The sequence below is a fragment of the Lethenteron reissneri genome, chromosome 21 (assembly GCF_015708825.2).
Source record: "Lethenteron reissneri isolate LAM-NWPU_2019-01 chromosome 21, ASM1570882v1, whole genome shotgun sequence".
In the NCBI taxonomy this organism is placed as follows: Eukaryota; Metazoa; Chordata; class Hyperoartia; order Petromyzontiformes; family Petromyzontidae; genus Lethenteron; species Lethenteron reissneri.
Genome location: NC_083799.1, coordinates 21,216,018 through 21,232,544, shown reverse-complemented (window position 1 = coordinate 21,232,544; position 16,527 = coordinate 21,216,018). Strand labels below are relative to the sequence as shown.

Sequence of the window (16,527 nt, the reverse complement as noted above, 5' to 3'; positions counted from 1 at the left end):
ATGGCGGTTGTTCTTGTTGTTGTTGTTCCACTATCGCCACGGATGGTATCGTGGCAACGTTTCAAGGGCAGTGCGCTTTGTCAACGCGTTCCGCTCGCGAACTTGCGGCCCCATTCTGCCAAGCAAGTGGCATCACAGAAGAGGCGCTGCCACCCGATGCTTTCCTCACTTCGCTGACATGCTATTGGGAAGGATCACCCTTCAGATGCATTTGGATGCCCTGAAGATCAAAGCTGTGATTGCAACAGCGTATTAATTCTAGATTTGAAGCTTTCGTGACTGCAAGGATTCATACTCTCAGGTTTTTTCGGTAAAGTACCATCTTATTTGACAGGTACTATTCTACTTTACCGAGTGTTGACATCCCCAGAGTTTAACAGTACTGCTTTCTTCTTTTATTTTGATTATCAGCTAACACCGGCCACAACCCCAAGTAGATGCGCACCAATTGTTCTCTTTTAGCCCCCCCCCCCCCACCGTTCCATTCCCTCGCTACCACATTCAGATAAGGCCCTCTCCCCCTTAACGTGTATTTAAGATCTTGTCTCTTGGAATTTGCCTCACTTGATAGAGTGAATTTAGCTGTGACTGTCCCACCTGATGACGGAGACTTGTGTTGCCTCCGAAACGTCGTGATTTATTATTTTATTTCTATTATTTTTTATTTAAATTTTTTACCGACGTGACTTTACCGAAAAAAACCCGAGAGTATTGTAACAGCGATTCGTTCGTTGGAGTGAGCGTCTCTCTGTAGAGCTCACCGTGTTTGGATTTCTGCTTCACGCTCTGTCGGTGCGTGATGGAACCTTCTAAAATTACTATAAAATGCCTTCACTCCTGCCGAAACTACTGCCGGTTTCCTATACCGGGGTTAAATTCACATCCGATAGCTTCCCAATTGCGTAAGTTTAATCCCACATCCTCTTACCCAATTGTCATCCAAATTCTCATAAATACGCTTTGGTTCTTTCGGTAAAGTCACGTAGGTATAAAATAAAATAGATCACGACGTTTCAGGTGCAACACAAGCGTCCATCATCAGGTGGGAAAGCACGGTCTGCTACTGAGGCAGACTGTTTTAAAAGGTTTGAAATGGGTGTAGCTCAAGAGTCATAAAGAAGTGGCCGGGGCTAGTGATGTTAAAGTGAGAAATTAGCATGTAACTGGGCACGGAAAGTAGCTATGATAATGTGAGAGATTAGCATGAAATAACAGCTGACATAGGCATATTTGAATCCCAAACAAAATGTGACTATTTTTAGGCTTCATTTATTAGATGTATTTACATTCTGCACTTATTTTGTTCCTCTTGTTCAAGAAGCAAGCACATTCATTTGTTTAATGAATACTCATTGTATTGACAAACTAGAGATAGTGGATCGTCAGCAGCAGCTGCAACAGCAGCATGCAAGACACAAGTACAACACGTGCTGACAGTCACTTACAGCTGTGATCCATCTTTCCACCTCCTACGTGTGTCTTTGTGCTATAATATGCCAGAGAAAGGACGGAAATAATCCATAGTAATTTGTGCTGAAAATAAAGATTTCACATTTGGACTTGCACGCATCGGGAGTTTGCTCATAATTTTTATAATCAACCATAATTTACAAACATCACTGCACCGTGTTAATTTGGCTAAAGTGAAATAAAGAGTGCACGATCCACACCATTAATTCCCCTTCTTGTGCTAACATCAGAAGCTGTTGACTCCATTGCAGCCAGTAGTTTTCTTTAGAAACTACGTCTTGATAATTGTTTTTTTACCCTTCTATCTGGCAACAAAACTGACACCTTTTTTACAAAGAGTCATGTTTGCATAGACCACAATACCTGTAGCCATAATGCAAACAAAAAACATAACTCTGATGATATATGCACTGTCCTTGAAGTTGATTGGTCCACACCCGAGACAGCTTTCCTTAGAGCCTAGTCTCACATGGGTTGGACCAGATGACGCCAAAAGGCGCACAACTCAAAGACAATGCACCATCAGAGTATTTGCCAGTAAAAAATATAATTAGGTTTTTTACCCTTTTATCTGGCAACAAAACTGACACCTTTTTTTACAAAAAAAGGTGTCAGTTTTGTTGCTAAACTACATCTTGTCTTGTTGGCTCATGATTGTTAGCTGTCTAATATATAGCAGAGACAAACGGCAGACTGAGGCATTGGTGGAAATTCGTCATTCCTCTTGCGGGACTCAGTCTCTCCAGGAGACAATCCGTATTTACTCCAACTTCGATTTAACTTTGGAACCTACCAAATATAAATTGGGTGTTCAGCTTTGCCAGAGGTGAGGGACTTTGCAACAGGCGAGGGATCTAGCAGAAGGAAACAAGTGAAGGCCAATGCTGATGGCATTATCAACATGGGCCATGATGTTCTGTATGTTGGCACTTCTTTTGCACCGTACGTAGCCAACCTGTGCTAATCGGTGGGTTGCGGGGGGGAGGACAACAAACTAACCACAAAAAGCAGTTCGGTTCAACCGGTGGATGGAAAGACAACACAATACAATATTTACAAATACTTTTTTTAAAACACGGTTTAATGAAATGTACTGTCCGAGCTGCCCCTCCCCCTGACCCCTTCCCCCATCGCCCCTCCCCTCCTTCCACATCCCCCGCCCCTCGGCGGGTGATTTAGAGGCAACGTGAGTTGAGCGTCGACAATTAGAGCCGTTAAAAATATTGTTTTCAAATATTTTATTTTAATTTTAATGATAGAATATAGTATTGTCATCAGTATGACATACCTATACCAAGTTTGCAGTCGATACGACATTGGGAAGATGGCTGAAATTGAGTTACACGATTTGAGGATACAACAGAGTGAGTTAAATAAAAGGGTGTAAAATGTTTATAAAAAAATTTTTATTTTAATGATATAATATAGTTTTGTCATCGGTATGACATAAGTATACCAAGTTTAGCTTTCGATAGCACATTGGGAAGTGGGTAAAAATTGAGTTACAAATGTTTTTTTGAGGATACGACAACAGACAGACGGAACGAGTTAAATAAAAGCGTGTAAAATAAAAACAAAAAATCAGTACAACTCTTGACATGCACCGGGCCCCCTGCGACAGGACGCTGGTGATGGAACGTCAGCCACCGCAGGTGCTCAAGACGCAAACCAAGTTTGGCTGCAGCCTGCGCTTCTTGGCCGGAAGCAAGCTGGAGCTGACGGGGAGCCTCCCACACGTGCACGCCACCATCGTGAGCGAGGCGCAGGCGCGAGCCCTCCACGTTGGACACCACCCACGCAAGTGAGCGCACGCAAGGTGGCAGGGGGGCGGTGCGCACGTGTTCTTGTGCGCATGGTTTAACGTCCCCCAAACAACACGAATCGCATACAGCAGACGAGCAACTCCTTACTCTTAGGTTTTTTCGGTAAAGTCACGGAGGTAAAAAATAAAATTAAAAGTAATAATAGAAATAAAATAATAAATCACGACGCTTCGGAGGCAACACAAGTCTCCGTCATCAGGTGGGACCATCACAGCTAGATTCACTGTATCCAGTGAGGCAAAAAATTCCAAGATACAAGTTCTTAAATACAAGTTATCTGAGTGTGGTAGCCAATGAATGGAACGTGTTGGGGGTGGGGGGGGGCTAAAAGAGAATAACTCCTTGCCTACAATGCGGGTCCCATGCTTCCGCTCAGGGCTCTCACCCCACTTGTGCACAAGGAAATTATGCTGCTGCTAGCTGTTATCCGGAGTCATCATCATCATCATCAGCGGGTGGACAGGCGAATTTGTGGGGGAGCGGGAGTGCGGTGGTTAGCGCACTGCGCAATGAAGCCGGCAAGCCGAGTTCGATTCCGGCTCACGGCTAACGTCAGTGACGAATATCGGTCATAGGCCTTCCCCTAGGTCGACTCAGCTTTAAATGAGTACCTGGTGTGTAAACGTGAGCACTTGAGAGACAAAGGTGGACAGGCATTATGTTGGCGACCCTACCCCTAGGTATTCATAGGTGCTCGCTAACAGCACTTGCCGTCCAACAATCTCTTGCAGTGCTACATGCACTGTGCAGCAATGGTGGTTACCTGGGTTTGATTTGCAGGCGACGAATGATTTGCAGCTGACGAATATCTGACCTGTTCCTGGGCCTCCCCTAGGTCGACTCGGCCTCAAATGAGTACCTGCGTAAACATGTACACCGAGGAGACACGGGTGGTGCACCGTCTGCTCCACAGTGGCTGTTAAATATCCCAGTGACATCATTTGAAAAAAATTAACCCGTAAAAACAAAGTTTTTCACTATAAATCCTTTATATGCGTGGCGGCTAGAGTCCTCTCGTCCTCTGGCTTGAGATGGCTGCCACATATGAGTCAGATGATTGTCTGCCAGCATTAAGCAATTGGTAATTAAATAGAATTTATTTTTTCCTATAAAGTGTAAAATTTTGGGGAAAAAATTTCACGAAAATAAATTGTCACGCACAACGAGTCGGTGTGCAAAATGTCAGCTCGATTGGATCACGGGAAGTGGGTTAAAAAACGACCGAAAGATTTGCACGGTCGTAAGCGCGCAAGCAAGCAAGCAAGTGAACTTAATATAAAGGATTTAAAAGAGTGGCCCACATGTGCAGGCGTGAACTGCATCACCTTGTGCACCACAGGGACAGCTCCCAATGGGGATCCCCTGAGTTAGATCGCTGCAGGACAATGAAATGGTTGAGATGAGATACGATTTATGGCAATTAAGAGCCCTAGAATTGTAATCCTTATGGATAATGTCGTGGCACGTACAATGTGAACCTGTCCTGGCTCATGGCGATAATGATGAGTGTTGATTTCGACGCTCAAGTGAGCAAGGGGGCAAAGCGAATAGAACTTCCACAGTCTCCCCATCTGATCAACACATTTGACTTCCCGCAAAGTTGTGCTCAGCTTCAAATGAGTGCCTGGTGTTATAGGGAGTCGTAATTCTATCATGGTTTGACTGCTGCGCCGTATTACTCGTCACATTTGTCCCTATTGAGATAAGTGCTTCTTTGTGAGCACCTATGCAAGGGAGAATGGCACAGGAGTGGTCAGAAGTGTTACCGCAGCCATGCCCAGGTGCCTTTGTCACCAGTTTTGACATCAAGGCGCTAATTTTATAGCGGAGGCAACGAAAGGATATCCCGGGAACAGGTTTTTGAAGCAATTCGTGCAAAAAATATGTTCTGGAGGTGTTGCATTGAGACACAAAGCCTCCAGGGAGGACGGACACACAGCGGTTGACCTCGTGCCTCTACTGGATATCCTTGAAAAAAAGAGCTTCATAGCTTTTCAGATTTCTCCAGGATAAATCAAAATTCTGCTTCTGCTCCCTTTAGCGAGGTGAGCGGCGAAATCCACAACAACAATACCGTCATGGAGTACCAGCAGGGATCGGGAGCGCTGATGGCAAACTTCCGCAGCATGGTAAGCGTGAGAGTGGCTGACCAAACCGTGTGGCCTCCAGACCATCTTCCATCCCGATTTGAAGCTTTCGTGACTGCAGGAATCCACACTCTTTGGTTCTTTCGGTAAATTCACGTAGGTAGAAAATAAAATAAATCACGACATTCTTGGCTCATTATAGTAGTAATTCGCGATGGAGTAATTTCTTGCCATTACCAAATGTCACTAAAAGTTAAAGGAACAACACATTGTGCAAAGTTTTACTTTGAATTTATTTAGTCAACTGTGGTGCATTCCTAATACTGGTTTTTTTTGGGGTTAGATCATTTAAATATAAATGTGTCGTTTAACCCGCCACCACCCGACACAGCCAATTGTCATGGAAACAACGTGCCAATTCATTATTAGTACAGCACACCGGTGTGTTGGAGAGCCAAGCCACAACATTTACAATCTGAGTACGGCATTTCGCCAGTAATTACAGCTAGCTTCATCGGGCGACAGTCAGATTTGTGGATAAATCTTCCTGTTTCGTTCCTTAAATAGAGGAATATATGTGATGACGTCACTTGTCAGCCCTTCTTGTGCGAAGGGGGGGGGGGGTAATGAATACATGTAAATTACAATGGGTATCCATTGTCTGTTGGGGTTTTCATATGGTAATCAATGTACATTATGCAAGGTACATTTGTGGTGGTGTCACAGTGCCAAGCCCTCTCCAGCCTCTAGTCCAGCTGGGTGCCACTACAATTAAGAGCCATCTACCCCGCATCAAAAGGCTATGATTGTGTTTATCCCGGGTGGAAAATAACTCAGTCTATCATCCCTTTGGGAAGTCAAATGTGTTGATCAGATGGGGAGACTGTGGAAGTTCTATTGGCTTTGCCCACTTGCTCACTTGAGCGGGGAGATTGATATTCTCATCATCATCATCATCATGAGCCATGATCAATACACTGCTGGATGAAGTATTCCCCAAGCCTTCGCTATCCCTCACGATACTGTGATGCAACAATTCACCTGGCATCTGTACACGCATGCTGATTGCATCACCGCTCCATCTGCCCAATTGACGTATTCTCAGATGTGTTCCATCCCTTGACTACCAGTCATCAACCACTTCTTGTGGTCATGCGTTACCCAGGCCCACTTACTTTTATTTACAGCTTAAATTACGTATTTATCCTCCGTACGTTCTCTAATCCATGGCTCCCCCTTTTATCTCTCAATGTGCGGCACAACACACGTACATATTGCATCCTAACAATTCACAATGTTACTGTGATCCTCCAGAATGAATCGTGTTTTTCTTCCTCATGTTCCCTTGTGTTCTTTGGTCTCCATTAGTTCGATTCTAATCCTTATTAGGGCCTCCTTAGACAACCTCCACAGTCATGTGATTGTCTCATGGGTTGTTACCGGTTTTCAATGGTACAACTGTCACGCCGCGACTGATGACTCCTCCCTGCTGCTGCTGTCCGGTCTCAGCTGCTGAAAAAGATTCGACGCTCGGACCGACGCGGCTCAGAGTCGGTCACCGAGGAGAAGTTTGCAATCCTCTTCCAGGCAACGCTCAACACTGGGGACGGCGAGTTCATGCTACATGCCCAGGTGCAGCACGCTCACAGCGCAGCCACAGCAACCGCACCCTTCAACCGCACTTTCCAACCACTCTGTTCAATCGCACCCTTCAACCGCACTTTCCAACCGCACCATTCAACCACACCGTTCAACCGCACTCTTCAACCAAACCCTTCAACCGCACTTTTCAATCACACTGTTCAACCGCACTTTCCAACCGCACCGTTCAACCGCACTCTTCAACTGCACTCTTCAACCAAACTCTTAAACCGCACTCTTCAATGGCATGCGACAATCAGACGCTACACCCACAATGCCTCAACCACGGGGCACTGACCACACTCGCTGACCATTTGCCACATCCACTCACTCGGGCCGCACAAACTTAAGCACTCAACGGTGCATCAATTAAAACTGAAATAAATTCTTGGGCTCACAATCCACGCATTGGATCGTGCGTGTGAGAATCAATGATTTACGATTCATTATTTGGAAATGGCACGCTGACGTTACAATTAATCCAATGAAGCGAACAAAACTTTACGAATGAGAAACTGAGCACATCTTGGTTCTTTCGGTAAAGTCACGTAGAAGGGAAATAAATAAATAAATACAAATATTAAATACAATATAATTTTATTATTTCCCTTCTACGTGACTTTACCGAAAGAACCAAGAAGATGAATCCCTGCAGTCACGAATGCTTTAAATCGAAACTAAGCACAAACAAAATGGCGTCCGGGTGTGGCACTGGCCTCAACATCTCTTTGTGCTCGTGAAGGAAGCACCTCTAGACTAATGAGGCAAGGTCAGGTCGAGGTACCATACATTTTTTTAAACACATTTACTATGTTGAGTCAAATCTAAATTGTTTTTTTTTTATCGGGTTTACAACAGTGGCGGCTCCTGCAAAATCTCTCAGGGGGGGCAAATGTCTGGATGATTGATAAGGATAAGGTCCACCCATGCAATGAATAAATTAACAGCTTAAGCATGTAAAGGCAACTTCACTTCTTTAATATTAATGAAAAATAAAGTGACTCTTACAATACATCTTGTTTGTTTATATACTCACTATTAAAACAAACCACTCAAGTTTATTTTATTAAAGATTCCACTAGGTGCGATAAATTATATTGTTGGATGAAACGTGCTTACGTATGATGACGTTAGCACGTATGATGACGTAAGCACGTTAGGGCTTGCCCTCCCGGAAGCCATAGAGAATGCATTGCAGTGTCCCCGTTCGAAAAAAAACATCTTTCAATGTAAGTCTATGGGGCCACTCGGGGCGATTCTCAGCCGGAGTGAAATCGCCCAAAAAGAGGCGGTACTCCACAGAACGTGACATGACGCTGATTGGACTATATCCAGAGGCTGACAGTGACGGCTAGCGTGACTCTGTGGTTGAATGACATTGGTGGTGCGTCGCCCAATCGCCCTAATGAAGAAACCGCCCCTGGTTTACAATGTAGTGAGGGGGTCTTATATATTTAGGCCTTATTAAGAAGACACATTGTTCCACAATAGCAATGCTAAATGCTCACTAACTGACACTCTGTGAGACTATGACATATTTGTCTGGGTGTGTGTCACGTGGTGTGTGTGTGGTGCGTATACTGCTCTGTGACAGCGAGCCCTTCGGCAATTCGCGTGTTCTCAAAGTCCACCTTGCCTGGCACTGTGATGACGTCACAGCCACTTAGTGGCAAATGGCAGCTGCTGTTGTGTGTGTGCAGTGCTCTTGTGGGGTGGGGTAGTGTCGTGGTCAGCGTGCTGCTCTACACAGCTGGCAACCCGAGTTTGATTCTCGTTCACGGCCAATACCAGTGACAATTATCTGGACTGGTCCTGGGCCTCCTCTAGGTTGACTCAGCCTCAAATGAGACAAAGGCTGGCCGGCCACCCCCTCGTGTGCCGTGCCAGCCTTTATAGGTGCCCGCTAACAGCACTTGCACCCAAAGGATGTTAAGGCTATATGGGGAATCTTGCTGTTTGTGTGGTGTGTATATTGCTCTGTGCCAGGTGCTGTCCTTACCTGTGGTGGTGATTGTCCACGGGAGTCAGGAGAACAACGCCACCGCCACGGTGCTGTGGGACAATGCCTTCTCCGAGCCGGTAGGTGTGGTTTCGTTGTCCACCTTTAGTTGTGCGGAGTTCAAATGTAACCGGGTTACATGTTGCACGTACAATACTTACCTACATAAGCTGAGCCACAGTGCCTTCAGTGACATTCGCATGAGATTTCGTGTTTGCCTTGCAAAGCAGATTTCCTTTGAAATTTCTTTTTGAACAAGTAAATAATTTTGATTTGGTAATAAAAAAATGTAATCGACAAAATAATGAAAATCATTGCAAAAGTTGCCGCGTGTTCCCCGTGTATTCCTGTGCGCCGTGCAGCGCCGATTGCCCTTCCAGGTGCCAGAAGCGGTGCCCTGGAGTCGCCTCATGGCTGTCCTGGATAGCAAGTTCCGCTCGGAGGTGGACAGCCCCACGGGACTGTGCACCGACAGCGTGACCTTCCTCGCCCACAAGGCCTTCGGCTACTCAAGCGGGGCCGACGACCTCGCTGACCGCACCATCTCCTGGGCGCAGTTTAACCGGGTAGAGAGCAACACGGAGCACCGGAGAGATGTCCTGGTTAATGCCGATGCCAATCAGACTAAATCCACTCAATAAAGAAAAACTATTTTTATTTGACCAGGTAAAGCCCACTGAGATATACAGCTCTTTATCAGAAGCTAGCTGGCTATCACAAATGATAGTCCAACGAAGTGGCTTATCACGTGGAAATGTATAGCTGCCAAATACTCTGAGCGCACGTTTCTAAACGTGGAGGGAAAAACCGGATGACCCCGAGAAAAATGCACGCGTCCACGGGGAGAAACATGCAAACTCCAAATAGACATGCATCAGGGTCGGGATCCAACCTACAACCTCCTCCATACCAGGCGAGGGAGATAACATCTCGCCACCACTACGCCAACAGTAATCCCATCACCAGTACTTCAGGCAGCACAATGAACAATCAGCAAGGTTGCTTTGCACTAGTGTTTCTGGGTTAAACCTCAATACCCATTTATACCGCTGCATGGGGGATGAGGCTGGAGGGATTTAAGAAACTTGCCTATTTCTTCAAATGCCACTTCGGGCGATCGAACTGACCACATTTGGAGTGCATGTTTAGTGTGCTAACCATGATACCATGGCAGCATGAATAATATATAATAAAAATATGTTTAATATTATAATATAATCATATATAATACCCTTTCTTTACAACCCGGAAAACTTCCATGAGTCTTCAGACCTTTTTTTCAGGAGCATCCATAGTTCTTTAGCATTTGGGCATATAATGTAAGTGTTTGGAGAAACCCCACACACAAACGAGGGGGTAGAACTAAAAGCTCCACACAGGAACATTTAAGATTCCATCAGTGTGCTGCCATCTCCTTGCTACTTTACAGCTCAAGCCCACAACAGCTGGTATTGCGACCCAGTCTCCCATCTAAGCACTAACCAGGTCCAAACCTGCTTAGCTTCTGATTAGAGGGATCTGATGAGATTGGGGACATTCACGGTGATTTGGCTGTCGGCTTAATGGACTTAAGAGTCAGGGTTGCCGTTGACAAGTACGGACTGAAATCTCTCACCACCATTGTTATTCACACAGTTGTGCTTCAGAGGGTAAATTTAGAGGAGTAACGTTGCAGGCGATGGGCCCTTCTGCTGTCGTGCAGGAAAACCTTCCCGGTCGCACCTTCACCTTCTGGCAGTGGTTTGACGGTGTCATGGAACTCACCAAGAAGTACCTAAAGAGCCACTGGAACGACGGGTCAGTGTGCACTTCCTCGTAACGTCATTCCGCCAAACCGTCTGGATATTTCGGTTTTGTATGGTGTTGCTAAGTGGTTTATTTGGCGCGGCTTAGTCTGGTTTGTTCGGCGTGCCTAAGTCATGGTAAATCCAGCAGCGGATTGACCATGGCTATCGATGAGGATAATGAATTCCGCGGGCAAGCGGAAGCTCTGCTGTGCCTTTTGACGCTGCTCGTGCCGCGTGGGCTCCAGGGCCATCGTGGGTTTCGTGAGCCGAGCGCAGGCACAGGACATGCTGTTGTCACTGCCCGCGGGCACCTTCCTGCTTCGCTTCAGCGACTCCGAGATTGGGGGCGTCACCATCGCATGGGGGGCGCAGATGCCCGGTCAACCAGGTGAGCGGTTCTTGGAGGCTGAACATTTGTGCTACTTCACCCCCCCCCCCGCCCCACCGCCTGTGTGTGGGATCGGTCTTTGAGTACGAGCGAGGGTCTTTTCCACTAACACTAGAGTTGGGTTATATGGGCAATCCTAATATTGGCGATATCATACGTATAAACATAGTGTTGTTATAGCTACCGGTATCACAGCTACTGTCATTGCAAGCTGTGACGGGTCTCGCTTAAGAAATGTTGCATTGGTATTGCCCAATTTCGGGATATCTGTTTTCCAATATAGAGTAACGTAAACAATATCTGGCACTAGCCAACATCACGGTGTTTATTATATCGAGCAATAAATGAACGTTTACACAACCTTGAGATATTGCGATCCTAGAATTTATCGGGCAATATGCAATCTTATAATATTACTACTCACTCACTGATGTCAAAGCAATATATCTCACCACGATGCCCCTCTCGTGAAATTGTGTTTATTGGATGAAACAAATTGAGACTAACGCTCATTCATTTCAGAAAGTTTTCTTAGCCAAGATCACTTTGAACCCCCCAACCCCCCGCAAACAATACCACATCTAATAATCATCACCACCACCACCACATAGCTGGATTGCTCACTAAAGGCAGAATTGATTGGTGAGCATATTCAAAGGTTTAAATAGTGGCATGAGGATATCTTGATGGGACAGTGGAGCATCACCTCGTATCCAGTGCTGGGAGAATAGCCGAATTGCCAAATGCTTCCATGAAGATGCCCCCTGTTCGCTAGCACCCTCCCCGCATGCCACAAGTAAGGGTGACAGTTTTTTTTGACCAAGTTGCCACGACGACGAGATAAGTGCTTTATGATGCTTTTGCATATTTTTAAATCCTTTATATTAAGTTCGCTTGCTTGCTTGCGTGCTTGCTTGCTTACGACCGTGCAAATCTTTCGGTCGTTTTTTAACCCACTTCCCGTGATCCAATCGAGCTGACATTTTGCACACAGACTCGTTGTGCGAGACAATTAATGTTCGTGAAAATTTTTTTCCAAAATTTTTCACTGTTTAGGGAAAACAAATTAAATATTTAATTACCAATTGCTTAATACTGGCAGACAATCATCTGACCCATAGGTGGCAGCCATCTCAAGCCAGAGGACGAGAGGACTCTAGCCGCCACGCATATGAAGGATTTAGAGTGAAAAACTTTGTTTTTACGGGTTATACTTATTCCGAGGGTAATTTGCTCAGCCTTACTTGAGTACTTGGGTGGTGTGTTGTGCTGACTGGACCACCACACTCTAGTGTCTTGTCGGCCTCCAAAGGTGCTCGCCAACAGAACTTTCCCCAGCAGTGTGTATCACGACATGAGAAATGTTTAACTTTGTAGGCAGCGGTGGTGCAGTAGTTTGCACAATGTTCTATAGTTCTGGCGACCTGCCAAGTAAAATCTGCACCTGTTCTTGCAACACCAGCCCATCGTGGGCCATGACAGCCTTAATAGTTGCTCATTAACAGCACTTGCCCCAACGGTGTGTATAGCTATATGAGCAATCTTTGTCATTTTGTGTGTCCGTATGGGTTCTAGATTTGAAGCTTTCGTGACTGCAAGGATTCATACACTTAGTTTTTTTTTTCAGTAAAGTCACGTGGGTAAAAAATTTAATTTAATTAATGAAAACAACTAAATTAAATCACGACGTTTCGGGCGCAACACAAGCGTCCGTCATCAGGTGGGAAAGCATGGCCTGCTGCTGATGCAGACTGTAAAAAAAAACGTCGTGATTTAATGTACTTGTTTTCATTTAATTAATTAAATGTTTTACCTACGTGACTTTACCGACAAAACCAAAGAGTGTACGTATGGGGTTTGTCCAGGGCCGGATTGAGGCAAGGGGGGTTTTAGGGGCTGCAGCCTCTGCCAGCTGGAGGACCTCCAGAGATTTAAGTGAAACGTTATTTAATTTGTGAATGCTGAATTTTATTTGTTGTTAGCCTTGTAAAAATACTATTGTATTTTTCTTTAACTTTGTTTTCATTTTTAAAGCATTCCTGGGGGGGGGGGGGGGGGGGGCTCACAGTACCTGTAACCCAGGGGCCGACACAATCTTAATGCGGCCCTGGGTTCGGCCGGTAGATGTCATGGATGCTTGTCCTATCAGGACCTTCGGCACATGCTTTACTTGAAGTTCTCTCTGTAGTTTTTGGATCATTAGATCTATTAGTGGAGGGGGGGGGGGTGCTACCAGCCCCTCGTACACACCCCCATTCGCCACTGTGATAGATGTGAGCATCTGATTTTAGCCCTTCCCCCAGTGGCAATGCTCACAACACACCACAGTGTTTATATCTGACACCACAAGGAAGTGGGGGATGGTTGTTTTTCCAAGCGCTAGCCTGGGCTATAAAAAAAAAGTGCACATAGCCTGGCACAGGTGCTGCGGTGATCTCACCATCTCTTAGTGCAGCGAATGACGGCTTCCGATGTGTGTGTGTGTGTGCTGTGCGTATAAGGGGGAGCGGTGATGTAGCGGTTAGCACGCTGCGATATGAACCTGGCGAAGCGAGTTAAATTCCTACTCACAGCCAACACCAGTGACGATTATCTGAACCCGTCCTGGGTCTTCCCTAGGTCAACTTAGCCTCAAAACGAGGCTAAGTCGACCATTGCAGTTGACCAGGGGTTAAGTCGACCATTGCCGTGCCGGTCTTCATAGGTGCTACTCACTAACAGCACTGACCCCAACGGTGATCTTTGTGTCGTGCGTGTACACGACAGGCGAGCGGATCGTGTGGAACGTGAAGCCGTTCACGGCGCGCGAGCTGGCCATGCTGCCCCTGGCTGACCGCGTGCGGGATCTGGACAGCCTCCAGCTGCTGTACCCGGCCCGGCCCAAGGACCATGCCTTTGCCAAGTACTACAGCCCGCCGCGTGAGTACCAGACTCGTGGAGACGCCACGTGCCCCATGAGCGGCACCCAGCACTGGGCATCACTGTGTTCGCAGAGTTCCGACATTTTTTTGGCTTCTTTCTAATCTAGACTATGCAGGGTGTGTGGGAAAGTACTGAGTGAGTGGGTGAGTGAGTGGGTGAGTTAGTGGGTGAGTTAGTGTGTGGGTGAGTGGATGAGTTAGTGGGTGAGTGAGTGGTAAGTTAGTGGTGAGTGGGTGAGTGAGTGGGTGGGTTAGTGGGTGAGTTAGTGGCGAGTGGGTGAGTGAGTGGGTGAGTGAGTGGTGAGTTAGTGGTGAGTGGGTGAGTGAGTGAGTGGTGAGTTAGTGGTGAGTGGGTGAGTGAGTGGGTGGGTAAGTGGGTGAGTTAGTGGCGAGTGAGTGGGTGATTGAGTGGGTGAGTGAATGGGTGATCGAGTGGGTGATTGAGTGGGTGAGTGAGTGGGTGAGTGAGTGGGTGAGTGAGTGTGTGGGTTAGTGGCGAGTGGGTGAGTGAGTGGGTGAGTGAGTGGGTGGGTTAGTGGGTGAGTGAGTGAGTGGGTGAGTGATTGAGTGGGTGAGTGAGTGGGTGAGTGAGTGGGTGAGTGAGTGGGTGAGTGAGTGATTATGTGGGTGAGTGAGTGGGTGAGTGAGTGGGTGGGTGAGTGAGTGGGTGAGTGAGTGGGTGAGTGAGTGATTGAGTGGGTGAGTGAGTGTGTGGGTGAGTGGGTGAGTTAGTGGGTGAGTGAGTGGGTGAGTTAATGGGTGAGTGAGTGGGTGAGCGAGTGATTGAGTGGGTGAGTGAGTGGGTGGGTTAGTGGGTGAGCGAGTCATTGAGTGGGTGAGTGAGTGGGTGGGTTAGTGGGTGAGTTAGTGGGTGAGTGAGTGGGTGAGTGAGTGGGTGGGTTAGTGGATGAGTGAGTGGGTGAGTGGGTGAGTGAGTGGTGAGTGAGTGGGTGAGTGAGTGGGTGAGTGAGTGATTGAGTGGGTGAGTGAGTGGTGAGAGAGTGGGTGAGTGAGTGGGTGAGTGAGTGAGTGAGTGAGTGGGTGATTGAGTGGGTGAGTGAGTGGGTGAGTGAGTGGGTGAGTGAGTGTGTGGGTGAGTGAGTGGGTGAGTGAGTGAGTGAGTGAGTGGGTGAGTGAGTGGGTGAGTGAGTGGGTGAGTGAGTGGGTGAGTGAGTGTGTGGGTGAGTGAGTGGGTGAGTGAGTGAGTGGGTGGGTGAGTGAGTGGGTGAGTGAGTGGGTGCGTGAGTGGGTGAGTGAGTGGGTGAGTTAGTGGGTGAGTGAGTGGGTGAGTGAGTGAGTGAGTGGGTGAGTGAGTGGGTGAGTGAGTGGGTGAGTGAGTGGGTGAGTGAGTGGGTGAGTGAGTGTGTGGGTGAGTGGGTGAGTTAGTGGGTGAGTGAGTGGGTGAGTGAGTGGTGAGTTAGTGGTGAGTGGGTGAGTGAGTAGGTGAGTGAGTGGGTGAGTGAGTGAGTGGGTGAGTGAGTGAGTGGTGAGTGAGTGTGTGAGTGAGTGAGTGGGTGAGTGAGTGAGTGAGTGGTGAGTGAGTGAGTGGGTGAGTGAGTGGGTGAGTGAGTGAGTGGGTGGTGGGTGAGTGAGTGGGTGAGTGAATGGGTGAGTGAGTGGGTTAGTGGGTGAGTGGGTGAGTGAGTGTGTGAGTGTGTGAGTGAGTGGGTGAGTGAGTGAGTGGGTGAGTGAGTGAGTGGGTGAGTGAGTGGGTTAGTGGGTGAGTGAGTGGGTGAGTGAGTGGGTGAGTGAGTGGGTTAGTGGGTGAGTGGGTGAGTGAGTGAGTGAGTGGGTGAGTGAGTGTGTGAGTGAGTGAGTGAGTGTGTGAGTGAGTGGGTGAGTGAGTGGGTGAGTGAGTGGGTGAGTGGGTGAGTGAGTGGGTGAGTGAGTGGGTGAGTGAGTGAGTGGGTGAGTGAGTGGGTGGGTTAGTGGGTTAGTGGCGAGTGGGTGAGTCAATAACAATCTGTGGAATGTTAGTCAAGTCTTAGTCTTTCAATTTCATGTCATCATTAAATAGAAAATGCTGACACTGTGACTAGTGTCGTTTAGTCAGCATAGTGTATATATATAAATGACTCCTTCCAGTGTTAGATATCAGCATTTCTTCCGTCAATGACGAAGTGAAATCCAGAGACGAAGCCTCAATTAAAGTTCCACGCGTTGACTAATCCTAGAAAAGAAAATAACACTTTGAAAGCTGATCATTGGTTTTTTCCCCTTTTATCTGGCAACAAAACTGACACTTTTTTTTACAAGGAGTCGTGTTTGCATCGACCACATGCAAGCAAAAAACACAATTCTGATCATGTATGCACTGTCCTTGAAATTGAATCGTCCACACCCGAGACAGCTTTTCTTAGAGCCTAGTCTCACATGGTGTTGGACCAGATGACGCTAGTGCGTACATTATC

The 16,527-nt window shown here is 46.9% G+C and overlaps 1 protein-coding gene across 1 annotated transcript in view; it reads left to right on the top strand.

Annotated features, from left to right (window-relative positions):
* LOC133345389 (signal transducer and activator of transcription 5A-like) overlaps positions 1-16,527 on the top strand; it is a 35,276-nt gene that overhangs the window by 14,081 nt on the left and 4,668 nt on the right. Inside the window, exons 6-13 of the mRNA XM_061556094.1 lie at positions 3,092-3,271; positions 5,335-5,422; positions 6,890-7,012; positions 9,008-9,100; positions 9,383-9,586; positions 10,723-10,817; positions 11,053-11,195; positions 13,962-14,114. Coding sequence (XP_061412078.1) covers positions 3,092-3,271; positions 5,335-5,422; positions 6,890-7,012; positions 9,008-9,100; positions 9,383-9,586; positions 10,723-10,817; positions 11,053-11,195; positions 13,962-14,114 — 1,079 coding nt within the window. The remainder of the gene's footprint in view (positions 1-3,091; positions 3,272-5,334; positions 5,423-6,889; positions 7,013-9,007; positions 9,101-9,382; positions 9,587-10,722; positions 10,818-11,052; positions 11,196-13,961; positions 14,115-16,527) is intronic.